The sequence below is a fragment of the Caloenas nicobarica genome, chromosome Z (genome assembly GCF_036013445.1).
Source record: "Caloenas nicobarica isolate bCalNic1 chromosome Z, bCalNic1.hap1, whole genome shotgun sequence".
Lineage (NCBI taxonomy): Eukaryota > Metazoa > Chordata > Aves > Columbiformes > Columbidae > Caloenas > Caloenas nicobarica.
In genome coordinates this window covers 43,801,341-43,821,265 of record NC_088284.1, presented here as the reverse complement: position 1 = coordinate 43,821,265, position 19,925 = coordinate 43,801,341, and the positions used below count along the sequence as shown (strand labels likewise).

The 19,925-nt window shown below is 44.7% G+C and overlaps 1 protein-coding gene across 1 annotated transcript in view; it reads right to left on the bottom strand.

The window, feature by feature from the left end:
• Positions 1–2,378: 2,378 nt before the first annotated feature.
• Positions 2,379–19,925, bottom strand: part of LOC136002313 (purpurin) — a 48,262-nt gene continuing 30,715 nt past the window's right edge. The window contains exons 4-7 of the mRNA XM_065657233.1: positions 6,996–7,113; positions 5,374–5,510; positions 3,699–3,811; positions 2,379–2,605 (exon numbers count right to left, since the gene is read on the bottom strand). Coding sequence (XP_065513305.1) covers positions 2,379–2,605; positions 3,699–3,811; positions 5,374–5,510; positions 6,996–7,113 — 595 coding nt within the window. The remainder of the gene's footprint in view (positions 2,606–3,698; positions 3,812–5,373; positions 5,511–6,995; positions 7,114–19,925) is intronic.

The following is a 19,925-nucleotide window of genomic DNA, read 5'->3' as shown; positions in this document are numbered from 1 at the left end:
AGTGCTCTGAAGGTCTTTGCTCAGTATCAACCTTGTGCCACATACCTTTTGAAAGCCTCAGGAGCGGGGTCTGTTTAGCATGGCCTTGCCTCTATGCTTGGTAATCATGACTTGTGCTGACAAACCACAGGGTTCAGCATGGTGCTGAAGGTGTTCTGGACTGGTAGTTTTTTTCACAGGAAATGTTCAGAGTGTGATTTTACCAAGAGCAGTGGGAAACTTATGTCAAAAATATTGACTCAGATTACCCTTTTTCTACATGGGGTTGTCTAGATAATATTCTTTTGGTTCCCTCTATCTGTAAAATTCTTGGCCATAAAACCTGTCGGTTCTAGATCTTTCAGTTCTATACCTTTCAGATACTGGAGGCTGGATTATGAAGGCAGTGGTGAGTAAATTACTGCTTATTTAATTAGAAACGCAAATAACTGCTCATTTAAAGCAATGTCCCAGTGTTGTTGAAAGGAACACCTGCTTTATTGCATTTGTGATTCAGAAATACTCTGTGCAGACTTTTGAGTATTTAGATGTACCAGAAATAACCATAAGATATTACCAGGCAGCAAGGATCACACTATCAGCTTGATCTCAGAGTTGTTGTTCAAGAGGATTTCTTAGCTTCAGAATTTAAATAGCAACATTGATGGGAGAGGTATGTTGTGAATGCCAGGACCCTGCAGGCACCCACAAGCCTTTGTTGCTTTGTGCAGCCTCACCTGGGACCTGCACTCCCATTCTAGCCCTTGCTAGGTCCACAAACCTTCCTCAGCTCAGTCCAGGCCCCTACCCCCTTGAGAGTCTTCCTGCAGGTAGTTCTGCCTCTGACCCACCTCCCAGTCCTGTTTCCGGTCGAGCTTCCTCGAAGCCATGCCTGTGCCCTGCCTTGCACCTTGCTGCCCTCACTTGCTGGCTGGACTTCCCAGGTGAACTAGACCCGCCCTGTCATCGTCCATTTATCTGATGATCAGCACTGTCAGGGGACCTGTCCCTGTCAACCCCCCTGCTCCACTCCCCCTGCTTGATGCCAGGGAGGGACACTGCCATGCTTGTGCTGGGGCCACCCTTGGCTGCTGTCTCACCTCTTTTTGGTGAGCAGATGCACTCTTCCTGCTCCCTAACAGGACAGCAGGTAATAAAAAGCAGTTCCAGAGGTGTTTTTTTTTAAAAACATTTATTGACAAATGCCACTTTATGTATTGCCTTGAAAAGTCAAATATCAATACTGTATTGCACACAGTTTACGAAATCCCCGATATTTTCTTGTGTTTTTCAGGAAAATAGCACTAGTCCACACTATTATTTTTTTATGAGCTGAGTAGCAACTTCAAGACCAAGAGGTCTGGCTTCTGTGTTTAAGGATAGGATCAGATGTGTACTTTTAGCAGGCCCCTGGAAAGAAAGAAAAGTAGACTTTAGTCCTTGTGAGTAAATTTGCAAAGTGCTTTTAACAGCCTTTTAGTCTTCAGTAAAGCTGTAGCTACAACATTCCTAGGATACTTCTGAATCACAGTAAAACATTAGAATGGGGGGTTGCAAAAGTTGCTGTTTGGATTGCTCTGTGTTTGTTGGCATAGCACTTGTGCAGCCTTTGCTAGTTCTGGCTAACCATGAGTTTCCAGCTTACCTGAGCACCTGGACATGAGCCCACAAACCATCTCCCCTCCCTCTGCTACAGTAAGCAATATGGAGGGGCAAGTTGCAGGGGTGCCCATACCAATCTCATAACCTTGGATGATGCCAGCACCTGCTCTGTAGTGGAGGACTGACTCACACAATGAGATCAGCTCCCATGCCTCCAGAAAAAAAGCTCTCACAAAATGAGCTTTAGACATGTGTGTATGTAACACAACTGCTGACTTTCACTGACAGCAGACACAGTCAGAGCCACTGCTCAGAACCCCTCACCTCTGCTAGTCAGACTGCCCAGAATATAAACCATGGTGGAGCTAAGAAGAGTGAGGTTACTCCTTTCTGGAGGCAGCTTCTCCTCCTTTCCTGGAGGACAATGCACAGAGCTAAGGTAAGATGCTGTTATCCAGGTGGCCCAGACAAGCATTTCCAAGTGCAGAAACACCAGGTTGTTACACCTGTCTCTACCTATTAGAGTAACAAAGCTGATCTTCCTTTGGTAGTGTGCTAGTTTCAGCATACGGGATTCCTGTAAGGGCAAACATAAGGCTGCAGAACCACCCTGTAACAGGCTTTCTGCTTTACATGGACTTCCTTTTGCAGCCATTGTCTTATCAGATATAACATGAAACAAAAAAAAAGTTGCTAAAGGAGTGGAGTTTGATTTGCTACAGTTCTGTTGCATTTACAGCAAATGCAACCACCTACTCTACAAGCTGCCAGTGCAGCCATTTCAGTGGGTTTGCTAATCAGCCCAAAGTACCTGACTGAAGCACGGGCTGGAACTGGCCAGACATGCAGATTTCTTCCTGCTTCTGACGCACAATGCGCTGAATGGCTGGGGGGAGGCCACGGGGGTTACGTGAGAAGATCAGGGAGTAGCCATCATCACAAGACCCATCCTCCTTTAGAGTGCGGCAGGCATAGGTAATGGCATAGTTGTCATAGTCGGTGTCAATCACCCAGTAGTTGTCCCCTGAAACATCAGAACGCTTGTGTTCATCGTGGTGGGCAAAACAGAGCAGAGGTGGACCTAGTCATCCCACAGGGAGACACCTCATTTCAGCAAATGGCAGGGATAGCTTCCCAAAGGATCTGACGTCACCTCCCACACCCAGCTTATCTCCACACCCTGAATTGGAGAACTGGGACAAGCACGGGGCATCTTGACAACATGTTGGTCTCCATGATGCTCAGTGCTTTTCACCTTTGATTTCTTAGGCTAGAAGTATTAAGAGGACTAGGACTTTCCATGTTTTCTATGACAAAAAAGTGGCTTTATGTTTCTCACTTAAGCAGGGGGGACAGGGCACACGGATTAAATTTTGGGCATCCAGATTACATTTCCTATCTGAGAAGCCTCAGCAAAGCATGCCTTCTGTCTTCCAGCCGTGCTCAACTAAATGCATTTTGTGTGGTTTATCTGCCAGTACTCAGTCAATGTATTCCTTACTTATGCATTAGCAGGCCAAGTCCTGCCCAACTTCCATAGCTGGAGTCCCGCAGCTATGGGAGACTCAGGCACAAAGTATGGGGTGTGCAGGGTGCATAACTGAGGTTCAGCATGAGCAGTTTCTGCAAGGGGAACTTGAGTTAACAGCTCCATTTTGTTGAGTCCAGCTGTGTCTGCCTAAGAACTGTGCGTAGCTGCTGGAGTGCAGATGTGAGTCCACATGTCTCCTCCCTCTAGCTATGAGGAGTACAAGGATGACTGATCCTCTGCACATTTATAATGCCCACTGTGGGGCTGGGGAGTATTGCTTCCCTAGGCTCAGCACCCCACTTGGCTGTGCAAAACCCATCTATGTGTCCCATGTCTCTAAGCTGCATCCTCCTTGTTAATGTATATGGATATATATGGTGGAGTCTGTGAAGAGTCTCTTGATACTGATCCTTCTGTGGAGATAAACAGTACTGCTTTGATAAAGTATCCCCCCAAAAAAGGATGCTTTGTCTCCACTTGGAGCAGTCTGAGCTCAACTGTTTTTTCTGCTCATATACTGAAACACACAAATCTGGGCAGTTGTAAGCTAGTGTCCAGCACCAGAGGGCTGAAGAAGTTCACTCACCACCGCTGGAGAGGTAGCTGGCCAGGCCCTGGTAGGTCATGTACATTTTTGCTGGAGTGGTTGGGTCAGGTACTGTATATTGAGCAGCCATGTCGGCACAGATCACCCAGAACCTGCAACAAGATCCACAAGACTGAAGGTAAAACCCTGTGACATGTGGGCTTCAAATGAGTGTCTCTCATTCAGGACTGGGCAAGAACCAGGCTATAGTTCAGCACAACTGCCTCAGGCATGGCCGTGGCCTTTCTTCATACAAAGACACTGTTTGTCATTAAGTAATGCAAAACTGTGACAGTGGCCCCATCACTGACAGTGCATTGTTGCTGTCTGGTCCCCTCCTCTGCTGTGCAACCATGCTGTGGCTGGGGCAGTACCCTGATGCTCCTTCAGGTCAGCAGGCTTTTTACCAGCCATTTCTGTGCAAGCAGACAGCCACCAAGCAAAATGATGGACATCATTTTTTGATTCCCTGCTAGCAGTTTGCAGAGTGAGCTGACCTGCATTTGGGCTCATTTGCTGTGTCCCCAGGCAGAGTCGGGAAGTTGTCTCTTCTCTCTCTAAGCCTTCCTAGCTCTATTGGCACAGAGACATTTGTTACAACACAGAAATAACTACAGCCACTCTGCTGTCCAAGCTAGTTCAAGGCCTTCACACAGACTGTGGGAACCCTGTAGGTGCCCAAACAGTCTGCCTTCATTGTCCATTTCTTCTAATGCCCTTCTCTGGTTGCTATCTGTTTGCTTTCAATACCAACTGCATCTTAGCACAGTTTGTCAAGCATTACCTGGGTTTGTGGAACTGTGGAAGGTTCTTCATTCCCTTCCTTGTACAGGCTGCACTTCTGCTTTACCTTGCCATTGCAGAAATAAATTCCTGGCAGCCTTGGCGCCCTGCTTGGTTTCTGAAGAGACCTTTCAGGAATCTTCCCACCCACACTACACGGCATGCCTGCAAAGCTTCATCTGCTCCATGCCAAAATATCCTGGAGTGCTGTGCTGTTACGACTTACAAGGTTCATAGCCACCTCCTCTACTCTATTATTCATGCAGTTAGACAGTTTTGGTAGCTAATGCACAACAAAACTAGTGCTAGCCTACTGGAAGCCCCAGATTTTCTTTTCTACACCCAGAAGGCTATTTAATCCCTTTAGATGCTGTAATTCCTTATAGTAACCATGACCAACAGGCAAAACTCTTAAGCTTCCTCCATCTATCTGTTCAGACATTGCAATGGCATCCAAGAGTTAACCACGTTTTCCTCAGAAGTCTGTCCAACACTGTGTTGAAAGATATGTGAAAGTAATGCTCATTACACTCCTCTCTTTCTGAATCTCTCAGTGAAATGAGAGCTGTCCTGCCCTCACAGTCCCACAGGCTTTGCTAGTTCCTCTCACATGGTTGCAAGTCATGTACCTAACTGCTCCATCATTCAAGTTTCACTTTATAATTGACATTATGCCATAGTTTTGTGGTGCACCCAGACAAGAGCCAGGCTGAGAAGTAACCCAGGACTTGGAAGTCTCTAACCTCTGCGTCCAGTATATTCCCTTGATTGAGCTTCCCTTTTTGATGAAGAAAACCCAGTCATGTTGTGTACTCAGGACAGATCACCTTCCGTATTCCCCTTCTCTAACACCTCATGGCAGCAGCTAGAGCTGAAAGTCAAAAAAGCTCACCCAAAAAGCTTCACTCGCCCTTTGGAAGATGCTGTCATAGTGCCATCTTCCTCCACGGTGTATTCAGCAGAGATGTTGTCCTGAAGGAAAAGGCCTTCTGGATCCTTCTTGGCCAGGGCGTACCATTTCCCTGCATACTAACGTGAAAGACTATTAATATCTGGATTAATCACCATGGCAAAATTAGCACAAAAGCGATTTTGTAAACATAGAGCCCTTCTAACTACACATTGCCTGGCCTATGAAGAAAGTCTGAGTTTGGGTGCTACATAGAATGTAGCACACAGGTCCTGCTACACCATCTGGTGAACCCTTGCCTCTGTGCCAGAAGAAGCGGGTCTAGCAGCTCTGCAGTTCTGTGTGCACGTAGTTTCATCACATGAGACATTCCTATCACAGTGACCTCACACTGAAAGCTTCTCCCATCCTGAGATGCTGGCTGGAAGTCAGGCCAGTTCTTCCCTGTTCCCATTCAGGCCACCGCTTTTCTGTGGAAGATGCCATCAACAATACTAAACTGTAGCCACAAAGACCTTTAGCGAGCTGTCTGGAGGCAGTCTCGTGGCTGTGGGGGGCCACAATGGATCTCTGACAGTGGAAAGGATCTGCCCAGCAGAGCAGAAAGTGATGGCTTTGTACACTATGAAGAAGAAAGGATGTGTTGGGGAGACTAGCAGCAAGCAGAATGAAGTGAGATTAAGGGGAAGAAAATTTCTAGGAAAAAATGGATTGCCGAAAATCCCTGAAAAGCTGTATCTAGTAAAATGAAAAAAATATTTAAACAGGTGAATGACAGACAGGAAGGCCCTCAAAAGTTAACATTACTAGTAAAAATAATGAGGAAAGCAAAACTTAGCTGCGTTAAATTTGATTGTTCAGGGAAGCAATGAGATCTGTTTGTCAAGTTCCATGCTTAAGCCTGAAACAGAGTCTGTAATTCCCAACACAGAAGACTGAGAAAAACATTTGACTTTTTAAAACTGGGATGTTTCTAAAGCTCTCCCCAGACATGGGTTTGTTTCCAATAGAGCCAATCTTGTATAGAGGAAGTCCTGGCCCGACTCCAGCTGCAGCTGGAAGTGATGTTTTCTGAGAGACAATTAAAATAGGTTCTGACACACCTGTCTGGATCTTTCCAACACCAAGATAGCCCTGATTTCCTCCTCAGAGGCAGGCAGATTAAATGCTCTGTTTAAACAAGAGCCAGTCTGTGTTCAAGATAGCTAACTAGATAAATTTTCAGTTTGCTATGACTCCCAAGAATGGCTGGTGGTGGATGCAAATCCCCCAGGGCATGTGTTTGGGCTTTCTCTCGGATTGGGATCTAAAATGTTTCGCTCACGGTTCCACTCAAAGTTGAGATCTGTACCAAGCTGCAAGCTAACAGCAGATGACATCTAACAGACTAGCATCCCTGACTTTCAAGGCCAGCCTTACCATAATGCTCAGAAGGTTAAACAGTAGGGAAAAAAACAAACTACAAGAACAGTGTCTGAGAGACAGCATACAAAAGAAGTTAACTTCTTGGTGATTAACCTCTTTAGATTACACAACTCATAACTTGGAAAAACAGTTTATATATGAAGCTTCTTCACATGTACTGTTGCTGTAACCATAATTACCCTTTTTGGATCAAAATTGTCTTTCACAGCAAAAGACTCCACTGCACAGGTCTGAGCTAGGCTGTATTCAACAGTGGAGAAGACCGAGGCCAGGAAAACATACTGTGTATATTTCATTCTGCAAGACAAAAGCAAATGTGGAGTTTTATTTCATGCAGTAGGCGTGGGTAGCTAGTGCTGTGCCTACAGATACATTCTCCTCATTTTAAAACTAGTTTATTTCCAGGCTGAGTAAACTATTAAATCCTCCACTGAGAAGCCACCACATTGTGGTGCCTAAATCCAGCCAAAACTGAGCATCAGTGGCAATTACTTTGCCAAACTATTTTGCTTCCTGGTAGTAGTATTGCTGTTCATTGCATTTTTACATTGTAAATCAAGCCAGACTCTGGGTAAGGTTGGTAAGGATTGATAAAAATTTGAAATTTTTTTTAGTTTTTTGTTTTCACAAGAAGAATAGTGTTCTGATGAGCTCTGGCAAAGCACTGTAGGTTGTAAGGATGTTATTTCATGGTGGGTGTCCACTTTGCTTTCAAAGGCAGCAATGCTGTGTTCCTTATGGCCAGTTCTCATCGCCAAAACAGGCTCTTCCTCACCGCCTACTCTAACGGCAAAATACACCTTGGTATTGTCTGCCGTCAGACCATTCTCTCTACAATCATGGCAAATAATATTCAGTGTCTAGAGGCTTGATCTACCATTGCAGCACAGCCACAAGGTGGCCATGGCTTTGTCTCCTTGAGTATCCCAGCTCATCTGTTTCCCAACACATTTGTTTCTCACACTTTGGGAAGAGAGCACCTGCATATACATTCTTGCAAAGTGTTTGACTCTGAATACCTCTTCTGATGCCAAGATAAAACACAGTTACCTGAAACCTGCCTGCAGCATCCAAGCTAAGCTACCAACCCAGGACTTCCAAACAACCAAGCAGCTACCCTGTTCCCAGCTGCTGCCCTGCAAGCTGCACTTCCCTGCTGCAAGATGTGCTGATCTGGCCCTCCTCTGAAGAGAGACCTACCTGTTGGGGTAGAGGTGTTGGAGATCCCTGAGAAAACTCTGCTTCAGTCTTTGGGCTGCAGTCAGCAGGAGAGTTTTGTGTCAATTGCCCTCCAGCTGCCTTTAAATAATGAATCTGCGAAGGCACTAATTGGTTATTTTTGCTCGTGTGCCTGAGTAAAACACTTAATCTTGGATAATCCGTTATGTAAAAACAGACTGTAATCCTCACACTGGTGGGTCTGACTGCTATACTAATACGAACACAGCTTTTACATAATGGAAGAAGCTGCCTAGAAAGCTAATAAGTCTGCTGATGTGATAGTACCACACCTTTGTCTCGTTGAAGTCTTTCTGCTTCTGACACGTGTTAGGAGAATAAGCATAGAACATTAACCAGAGAAACTCATGGACTGTATGTACTCATCTGCATAGGCACGTGTTCATATTTGATAACTTGCATGGGGTAGATATGTAATTAGCTCTTCCAATATATGCACCATCGAATTAAGGTGATCCTTGCAAGAGTAGAAGGGTGTTATGCATTATCTTCTGGGGAAAAAAAAATATTTTTCCTTTACACTGACATGAAAATCTTCGAGTTCTCACTTCTCCTCTGCACAGAAAGACATTCTTTATACACATTCTTCCCAGCTTACTTTATCAACATTTCCAGTTACATAAATACTATAGCTCTCTCCTTCACAAGGTGTTCTTCCTAGAGGCCTTCCATGCGGATGCAATAAAGCACAAAAAGAGAAGGCTAGAAAAAAATTTTTGGTGGCAAACTTTGCCTGCTATTCTTACAATTTCCCCAAGTGCCCAGAGAATTTCCCCAACTGTAAAGGCTGACAATGTACTCTTTCTACCCAGGCTCGCCTGGCAGATTTAAGACTTCAGAGGCTCATCTAGGAGTTGCTGACACTTGCAGCTACTTCTCTCACTAGGCTGCTGGGTGGTGGGAAGCCTTGGACATACCACTAGGGATGACTCCGTAGTTCCTATAAAGCCCAGGGAATCCCGAATCTCCTGGTACTGATCTAACAATCCGGACATTCAGAGAAAGGCTAAAGCCTTCTGTATGTGTTGGACTTGCTGCAGAGATCACTTACAGCCTCTGACCCAGAAATTCCTGAAGAAAAGCATGCAACCTCACTGGTGTGAACTGTACTGCTTTCCAGACACCTTGTTTAGTGTTGCCCATTATCTATCGCCTACTTTCATCTCTGCTGGCACAGTCTCCTTTTACTCGCATCTTCTTCACCAGCAGCATTTACTTCATTTAGAAGTGAAAGGAAAATCAACAGAAAGCCCATTTAATTTCTTTAAAATGCATGGCTACTTGAAGAATGACATAAAAAGTAACTTCTTAAAGTGCTTTTTGAGGGCTAGATGCTCATGAGATCTTCAAAGGACTTTCCCCAATGCTGAATCTAAGTGCAGAAGTGCGCTTTTCCACCCTGACACAGAGATTTGAGAGTGAACTGTAGTGTTTTCTGTAAACTAGAAGGCTTTTGAAAAACTTATCACTTCATCTGTTTCCAACAAAAAAGATTAGTTTATATCTGCATGAGGCATAGGTGACACTTGAAGCCATGCTTAGGTGACCACCTAATCCCTCAGGGATTAGAGATATGCTAATAATAGCTAATCACAGCACAAGATTTTGCTTGGTGACTGTAACATCTGTCACTGAATTATTTGCTGTTCAGTGCAAGAAGAAAACAAAATCAAACTAACCTTCATTTTTGCAGTATTATGTTAGTTTGTGCTGGGTGTAGAAAAAAAAAGGGAGGCATCAGAACATAGAAACATACTCCTTGGCCCTTTAAATTTGATGTAATATGAAACATTTTATAGAAACAAAGGTGCACTGCAGGATCTGGTTGTCAAATAAGATATCCAAGGGCCTATTCCATACCTGCTCATCAAAACTTCCTGGTTTTTAACAGAAGAGGTGACCTGACCACATAAAACATATATTCAGTGTCAGCACAAGAGTAACCGGTAGCTTTAATGTCCTGCAGTAAAACAGGTATGCACACGAGATTATTAGTCTTATCTCTGCCCTGTCCTATGAAATACAGAAGAAGCAGTTTTGGCTTTCCTACCCCCTAGCATCCCCCTTCCTTCTGCCTTATTATTGGAATAAGCATAGGGTAAACTACTCTGGGAATTACTGCAATTGCACTGCTGGCTCAGATTTAGCAACGTGTGCTAGCTCAGCAGCTGATAGCACAGTATGAGATCTCTAAATAGCCTCCTGCATCAGGCATTAAGTTCCATGCTGTCCAGCAGGCAAATTGTGGACTTGTTTACCAGGGTGCTGGAGAACATGTAGATGCATCTTGAGTTGCCCTTGACAGCTATTGTGGTGGTTATCGCACCTTAAGTCGGGAGGATTTCCTCTCTAGCTTTAGATCTAATTTGTGCTGCTGAGGATGCAGGGCTTCCTTCTGGGTTGTCACACACATGTGTCTGCATTGCCGGAGTACCTGCATCCCAGCCCCAGGTCTGCCAAAGACTGAGAGCAAAGTGACAGTCTGCTCTACCCCCTCACCAGAGTGGGAGACAGGAGAAATAAGGCTTTCCCATAGTGGCACACCACATGAAGGCCGTTGGCTAAGAGATTCTCGGTTTCTGTGACTTCTGCTCAGAAATGCTGATCTTTCCCAATGAAGAGAGTGACGCAATAAAGATTAAGAGGAAATAATTTGAAGTTCATTCCTCTGTGTTTCAAGGGTAAGGTTCTCGGGTGTGTTGCATCATTAGATAAAAAACCATCATAAATCACCGCCTTATGACTTTTAAGGCACCATTCAAATACCTCACAGCTTTAAATGGCATAAACTGAAAGGCACCTTTCCCTTCTGAAGTATGATAGTGTCGTTCTTGCTAAACATACTGACTGACAGTGGGTAGAGCAGAGGCTCACATGCTCCCATGCACACATCTCAGACACAGACAGACACACATCTCCCTAGTTTGCAAATGAAAACAGGAGGCTGCTCAAAGCATGGAGGAGTCAGGAGCCTCAGCTCTGCCATGATGAGTAGCTAGCCCTGGGGGAATGGTTTTGTCAGGGCCATTGTCAAGGGTTTGGCACAAAAACAAGTTACAGCCTCTCTCCCAAACCCTTCAGCATCCTGCTGCCTTGGCTGCACAGGGTGAATACAGAGCTGGCTAAAATCTCTTCTGAAGTGGGATTTTAACACACAAGGATCCAATGTCCAAAGATACTGATTGGTTTTGTGCCATGTTTCTGCACAACTGTATGGATGATGGTTGCAGCTTGATCAGTGAGCTGCTGGATTTCACTCTCCAAGCCATGACAGTTTCTCTAATGGCCTGTTGCTACTCTGTACCAAAAAACCATCCAGGCCTGAGGCAACCTCATGAAAAAGAAAGCCTTTTTGACCATCACATAAAGAGGTGGGCATTTTGGTTGTTGTTTTCTAGTATTTGTTACTAGGCAAACCGGTGACATGTCTATATACATATCTAGTATTTACTACTACTGAACTGGTCCATTTGCAGACATTGGCAGGTTTATTCATTTTACTTGCAACATTTATTTAAAGATACAGTATTTGTCTTTTCATGTCAACCTGCCAGCTCCTGGAGGGCAGCAATCAACCTTTTGGCACAGGAAGCCTGGAGAATGTGCAAGCAGGGTGGCACTTGCAAACATGAGAGGAGTTCAGCTGTCTGTAGCAAAGGTCCTTACACTGGAAGACAACTGTGGGGTATTTCCATGGCCTGACGTTATTCTTCTCCTGGGTGGAGGCAGGATGAAGGGGACTGTTCCCTTGAGGAAGCCAGCACGCCCTACCACATTTTGCAGTGAGGTAACAGACTGGAGTTTCTTAATTCCCTGGTATTATTCCCACGATGCCTTCCAAAAAGAAGAGGCACCAAGGGTATGTGGGTATCCCTGAAGGTGTAAATCATGCATGTAGTATTCTAAGTCTGCTTCTTTTCTGTTCATGCAACAGAAGCAGCATAACACCAAAAATGCAGGAATAAATCTATAGGCTTTAACTTGTTGCAAAACATGATGTAACAGCAGAACTTATGTCCTCAATAACATATTGCAGATAGTAAGCGCTGCCTCCAGATTATTGCTCCAGATTGAACCAACGGCATATTTACAGCTCCTTACATAGCACGCACCTCAAGGTTCTTTACAAAAGTGATACTGCTGGCACAGAGCTTGAGTAGTCATGGATAAGCCAGGATGTCCATGCCAGCCCTGATGATGGATTTAAAAGCTAAAACCAGAAGCACAAATTACCAAAGCCAGGGGAATCTGTACGTGCATGCAGCCAAAGGCCATTAGCCAGGCATCTGGCTTTAGTAAGCATTAGAGGACAGAGTTTCCATCTGCAACAGAAGGCAGAAAGAGACTAAGGAGGGAAGGTTTAGGTCAGAGCACATCTCTGCACTCCAAGGAGAGGGCAGTTGTGACTATGAGGCTGATTAGTGAGTCACAAAGCCAGAGAAGAAGCCAAAGGCTTTCACATACAACTGCATTTCACCTTTCTATCTCTGCTTCTTCTGTGAGAGAAAAGGATGGACTTCATGATATTGCTTTGGAAAAAGGGAGAAGAACTGTGAGGGGTTTTTTAAGCTATCAAAGATGATTTTTTTTTTAATAGAGGATTTTGGTTGGTTGGTTTGTGCTTTAAATAGCTGGTTTTCTCTGAAGCTGCAAGACCTGAGATAGGGGAAATGTTCCATACATAGGAAACCTTACAGTTTTCAACATGGCATGCTTCTTGTCAGTTGAGCGGTCTTAAAGGTCAAAGTGATTTGTTTTACAGAGGGCCCAAGAGGTTCCAGTCAACTCTCAGAGTCCCAAAGTGTTACTGCCTCTGTAAACTTGCAACTGGAATACACTTGACACAAAGACCAAGCTTACATCCACTTCAGACTGAGCAACAAGCTGGAAACACTGAAAATTGCAGTGCTGCCTCAAAGTTACTAATGCCCATTAAAAATGCTATAACTGCAGCAGGCTTTGCTGCAGTAAATGAGCATTAAGTGTCCCTCTGCCCACAAGGAGAAAACGACAAAGAGACAAGACGCAGTGTGCCCAAACACTATCAAAACTTCTGCAGGACTTACTGCAGTTCTGTGCCTGCAGCCTCACCACAGGGAGCTACAGCCAATCCTGTCATGACCAGTAAAACATCTGTGTGACCAGCCCTGCTACTGGTCTCTGGAATATGAGTACTTCCTCTTTGCTGCAGCCTTGTATTTGCCAATGTTCCACCACTACTTACACTGTTCTGCTGTGTGCACTGAGACTACACAGTCTCTCTCACCTTCTTCTCATGATTTCTCAGCTTGACCTCTTCTTACCCATGGTGGCTATGCTCAGTCCCACCGTTCTGGTTCCCCAGTTGTTCATAGTGGTCTGTCCTTTGAGTTAAGGTCACTTTATGTGATTGCATCCCTGTGCCCAGCACTGTCACTTAATTCTGGAAAGGCCTATCACTAAGCTACTTCCATCTTCGTTATCATGCCATGAGCCTCTTTCTAAATTCACCCAGACACATATTTCTCTGAGCATCTTCCCAGCCTGGTTTAGTTGTCCTGGAGCAGTTGTGTTGAGAATAACTCAGCATCACCTCTTCCTATGTGAGTAGCCAAAAACAAACTCTGAAATACACCCCCCGGGACCCTTTCAGCTTTGATTTGCCCCTACCCAACAGCCCTCCTGGCTTGCAGAAATACCTCTGTATCCTGGGTCTTCCCTCATGAGAGGCCCAAGGATTTTCCTCATTAACCGATTCCAGAAGCATGTATGGGCATTTTCTGTTGACTCTTGCCCCATGGCCCTCCTGGCTCATCACCACTCTTTTTAGTCACTGTACTTTCCATACTCCCCATATTCCATCCTAAATTTCAGTCCTTGACTCTTTCCACAGCTTCTCATGGACTCAATAGCCCTTTTCTTCTTCCTCATTACTTTATCATCTCTTCTGCTTTTTTTTTTTACTCTTGAAGTTAGAGTCAGTTTCTCTGTTCCACTCTTCTGCTAAACAATCATATTGTCTGCCTTCCCCCCATCCCTTGTGGCCATGTTTTCCAGAAATCACTTCACTTATCTGGGATGCTGCCCTCTTGTTCTGCTGACATCTATAAACCTTTTCTTAGAGCCTCTTCATCATTTCCCTCTGACATTGTGTGAGCAAACCTACTCCTGGGTAGATCTGAGCACCAACATTGTATTATTCATGTTCCTTCTTAAAGCTTATTGTGTCCTATCATTGTATTTTCCCTAATTCCATGCCCAGAATATTTGACAAAGATGGTTGCAAAAGGAGTACACATGCTAGAGTTTGGGAAGAATTTAATGATCTCAGTTCATCAGCTTCACAGGGCATTTGACCAAGTAATCTTCATATTCAAGGTTCAGTGATTTGTCCTAGGAGCTTTGGATACAAACTGAAACATAATAAACTCATGTAGTCTTATTGCAGAAAATGCCATTGCAACTGTGTTGTAATATTTTTTCTTAACTGAGCCATCTCTCCGTAAAATTAAGAGGAGGAGAATCTGTGCATGTTTAAAATTTATAGGAGGATAAAGGCAAGAAGGCACATCATCATGCCAGGTATGGTGGACTTACTCAAGGCTCAGGTACATTTCCAGTTTTCTGGCCTGGCAAAGGTACATTTTCTCATAGATGTCACTCAAAAAACAACAGCCAGACTTGCCAAATCCTAAGCTTTCTTATGTGCTAGGCTGCAAAGGAAGGGCTGCCTCTTCTGGAAACCCAGGACTTGTCCTGGAGCACTGGGCAGTGCAGGGTCTAGCTCACAGGTGTCAAACATCCAGCCCATGGGCCGGATCTGGCCCACCACCTTGTTTTATCCAGCCTGGCACTTTGTTTCCATGTGGAGCCAGTGTCAGGCTCCTTGTCCCCAGGCTCCTGCCTGCTCTGGTCACCGTGCAGCATGTGTGACACGCGTTGTGCTGCAAGAGCAGAATGGCGGGAGCTGCAGCTGTAGCTACAGGACAGTGGTGAGCCTGTCTAAGAAGAGTAATAGGTGAGACTGATGGGTGACACTAGTAACTGCTTTGGGGCATTGAAGGACAAGACAGACAAGAATTACACAGGGAGAGGGGGAGGGGAGCAGTAGCGATAGCAGGCCCGGAGCGCTTGAAGGGGTACTCTCAACTGGGCAGACATTTCATTTAATTTTGTTATAAATTAGCCAGATACATGAACTTTAACAATTACATGTTATTTTTAAAAAGTACTCGTAAAAAGATATTTTGTAACCAGCAGCCAGAGTCCCACTCATGGATTCTACATTGTTTTCCATGGATGTGGCCAGCTCTGCCAGGTGGGGAAGGGGGTTTGAAGGAAAGGTGCACCTGTGTGAGAGGGTCTGACTATTATTTAACCTGGTCCTGAAGGGCATATTGGTCTTTTACTTAGGTGGCACACCATACCATCTTTGGTGGAACAATTTCAATCCCAAAATGTCCAGTAAGAGAAAGACCGATGCAGAAGGAAGGCAATTTAATGATAGATGGGAAAGCAAATACATATTTGTGTTTCAAGGAGGAAAACAAATATGTCTTTTGTGTTATGAGACAGTGTCGGTGATAAAGGACTACAATGCACGTAATCAAGTGGCAAACACAAGGCCTGTGGGCTGAATCCTAAAATTACATTCGTCCCTTTGAAGGCAACTGCGAGACTGATGTGGCCCTCAGTGAAAATAAGTTTGACACTCCTGGTCTAGCTTCTTACACACTACCATTACCTTGAGTGAAGTATGATCCAGTATAGCAGGTACTCTTACACCTCCTCTTAGCACTAGACGATTATTAAAAATATAATAATACTAAAATACTGACATTTGTTTTAAAAGTTTGTAAGATTCTACATTTAGGGAGAGAGGATTTTCCAGAAATAAAATAAAACAAAACAATTAACTGAGAACTAGCCTCATGTTAAACTGAAGAGATACTTTATGTGTCTTATCAATTTATGGAACTCGAAAGCATTTTGGCAAGCCAACCCAGCATGCCTATTGATTGTTGCTTACTCAGAACACACTACTATCTAAAATAAAAGTTTGCATTTATGTGTGTCCACAGCATCACCTCCTTTCTGTGCGAAGCATTCAGATTCAAATATCTTGTTTTCTGCAATTCACCAATGCAATACTTAAATTAGCATGCTAATTTTAAAGTAATTCTCCAGAAGAATTAATAAGGGGAGGGCCGATGTCCTTTGGTCATGACAAGATGGAGCCAACATTCTGGCCAAAATGAAAGCAAAATTTTCTGAGAGTTGTCCATGTATTAATTTTAATTCTAAAACACATTGCTCACCCTTTGCAGTTGAACTGCCACCAGCACACTTTCCCCTGTCCACAGTAGTGCATGGGACTTATACTTCATTATAAACATTTAATGATTCTGGTACAATTCAGATATCACCTATCCAGCCAGCAAGAAAACAGAGCTCTAGCGTAACCAGCTACTGCTCAAACTGCATTTTCTGCGGACCTAGGATTGTCACTAAGCAGTGCTCCTGTGCTCCAATGCTGTATTTCTGTGTAACAGCCACATTTTATTAAAATAAATATCAAGCTCGAGTTGTTCTTGCAACCATGCCCCAGCTGACACATGTCCCATTGCTGCCATGCTGCACCTCTGTTGGGCTCCTGCCAGCCACAGGCAGGACTCAATGCTTGCCCAGACTGGGCTGTGGGAGGTTCCTGGTACCTGTTCCTCCAGCCCCTCTGGTCTCTCTGAAGGGCAGCCTTTCTCTCTGCTCCCCCAATTTGGTACCATCCCCAGACTTGGCTGAGTGCCCTCTGTCTCTCATTTAGCTCCAACCACCTTGCCCAGGGTGCTTGGAGGGAGGCTATGTCCATTTCCCACCTCAGATGGCTCCATTACCTGAGGTGCAGGCAGGAATGGGGCCTCAGCTGTCCCTGTGTTGGGGGTTAAGAGCCCAGGTAGCAGGTAGCTGTGGTGACATCTAAAGGTCCCTGGGCAGAGGGGAAAGAAAAGCCAGAGGAGGGTGCTAAGCAAGAGCCCTCACATTTTGCACGCTAGCCTTCCATGCAACAAGAGACAATCTGTGTGTGGCTGCAAGAGCAGGCTAGACTTAGAGGACAGAGGAAGATCCCAGCCCAGGAGGTGATGAGAGACACAACTCTGATCCTCACTGGGATGCTGTGGCTCCAGGCAGGAAAGCTTATTCTTGGATACAAGCAGGTGGCATGAGAATATTACTTGGTAAATCAGATAAGCTGCAATCTCTTTATGCTAGTGGTTGAGTGGGCCAGAAAGATTTGAGTGTAGCTGTCAATACAGCATCCTTTAAGGATAATGTCTAATCAAATTAGTCACTTGCAGCTCCCCTCTGCACTGCCTTTGGTTAGGAAGAAAACATTGTTCCCACGAAGGAGGGGCAAATCATCTTCAGACGTAACATCCCCAACCTCTTCAGCGTTGCAGGTAGCATCTGCACCATCTGCTTTGGACCCAGTTCCATAAATGGCTCTAACAGTACTACTTCTCTTTGGCAATACGTTTTGCACCACATCAGCTGTATGACTTCACGATTGGGGTTTTTAATAGTGTCCATGCAAGGACTGGGGAGAGAATGTGATATGAGTTGTAGGGAAGTGTGGAATTTTGTTCCTAGAAACTCCAGCTCATTTTCGCAGCCACTAACAGAGCCTTCAGGGCAGCTTATGCATGTAAGGTTTCCATTCGAAATATTGTTAAAAGGGCAGCCACCAACACCCAACAAGGCAGGGGTCTTATGCTAACTCTGCAATTAGGTTTAAAGCTCTTAGAACCAAATGTGTGCAACCACACGTGCTCAGATATTATTATGCTGTGTGACAACCTAGTGCAAGTTTCCTAAAACAGCAGCCTCATTCCCCTCCAAAATCCTCCATTGTCTGCCTAAGTCCAATCAAACAACATTATCTTGTTGCAAGCTGAGACTGTATCAACCTCAGTTATCACTGCTATGCAAACAATGGCTTTCATGGTGTAGGTTTCAACTAGGTTTCCCTGAAGGCCTAGGAAATACATCACACTTTAAATTCTGGGTACATCAGCCTACCACCCTTCTCCAAGGGGTCTGCTCTGGCACTGCTAGCTCCCTTTGCACAGGTGATTTAGATTTCCACCCACCATTCCTATGTGGTTTAATTTGCACTGCAGTTATACAGCTCTGGCTCAGCTTAACCAACATTGCCTCAATTTCTCTACTTCTGCAGCTATGAACTTCGGTACCTTAGAACCTTTATTCTTTCCCCTTGTTAAGGGAAAGTCTTGTTAAGTTTCAGATCCTACATGCAGAGGAAGGAACTGAGCTTGGCTCTTTCATATTTTGACCCTGGAGTGTCTTGGACACTGCTTGTTTTTCTTACAATATTTCAAACATTTATCTTGAACTCAACAGAACATTTCATATCAAAGTGTGAATATCCGGGAGGTCTGGATCCAAAACAGTGCCAGCTTTGGTACAATACGAATAGTTCACCCATTTGCAATTTTTCGGCTCCCAAATCACAACCCAAAACTGCCTACAATGATTTGCATACCCTTTAATACAGACAGCAAACCTCTTTATGTCAGCTTACACATAAAGAGCAAAGCCATACCGTCTGGAAAACACCATATGTTACCGAGCCCAAAGGACCTTCTCTTCAGACATAGGGCATCCTGAGTACATCCTCTGACTGTATAGCTCTGTGCTGTGATATCCATTTCATACACAGCCTGATTCCTGCTTTCATCATTAATTAATCATCAATTAAATTAGTCCCATCTAGCAGGTTTACACTGCTGCAAATGAAGTTCTTCCTGGTGTCTAAGCAATACTTCCCACACATACAACTGTCCTGAGAGCCTGTGGGCTGTGGGAGGATTAAAATTAGCAAGAACACACAATTTACAAAATGGCCTGTTTTGCCCAGTTTCAAACTCACGTTTCGTGGTCTCACTCAAACTATCTCCCACCTTCAAGTTCTCAGCTAGTCTCCAGTCAAAACCAAAGAAAATTTCCTCTTACTCTTTCTGCCATCATTTGTACCCAGAAAACTGCTGCAACATGCAAGACCTTGCTGAACAGCCTGCAACCTCAAGTGTTGCTATTCATACAGATATCAGGAAGTTAAAACTGCCCACTGCCAAATCCTGTGCAGGATTTGGGATGGTCCTTGGGATGGTCCTACTTGTTGCTCACAAAAAGGCTTCATCCATCCCCATTCTGGAGACCTGGAGCAGACCCCCACCATGCTAGTGCTGTGCAGGTCCTTGTCCCTCTGTTTGGAGGCAGATGTTGGAGGCACCCCTGGCACACATCGCCTCCTCCAAGTCTTCTTGAGCGATATTTTAATATCCTGGCTAGGAGAATTACCAGAGCAAGTCTCTGTCTGGCATCTAAGACATTCAGCCAGTTGACCCAACAACTTTCCTACTGCACCTCCAGTGATCGGGGAACTGAAAGAGGGAATGGGAAAAAATTGAATTATAAACAATAAATTTATAGATCTTTGTCTCAGTTTCCACTGTTTTACCTGCAATCTTCTTTCTCTCTTAACTTGCTTCCCCTATACTCCCATGCCTTTGTGTGAAGGTGTTCACTCCTGTTTCAGGGGTGGACACAGATGGATCAGCAGCTGTCTGTTCTGCCCTCCCTGATGACAGGAGCCATTCCTACCTGTCCTCCTCCTCAGCTCCAGACCCACCTGCATAAACATTTCTAACACTGCCACCACAGGTCCTTCTCTTGTCACTCTCCTCCCAGGCACCCACATTCACATTTGCACTAGTTTGTGCCACTGCTGGCAGTACCAATGCACACAGAGACGGGCAGCCTTGGACCTTTAGTCCTTTGAGCAGGTGAGCCTTGGTTATCTTCCAGCAGTGCAG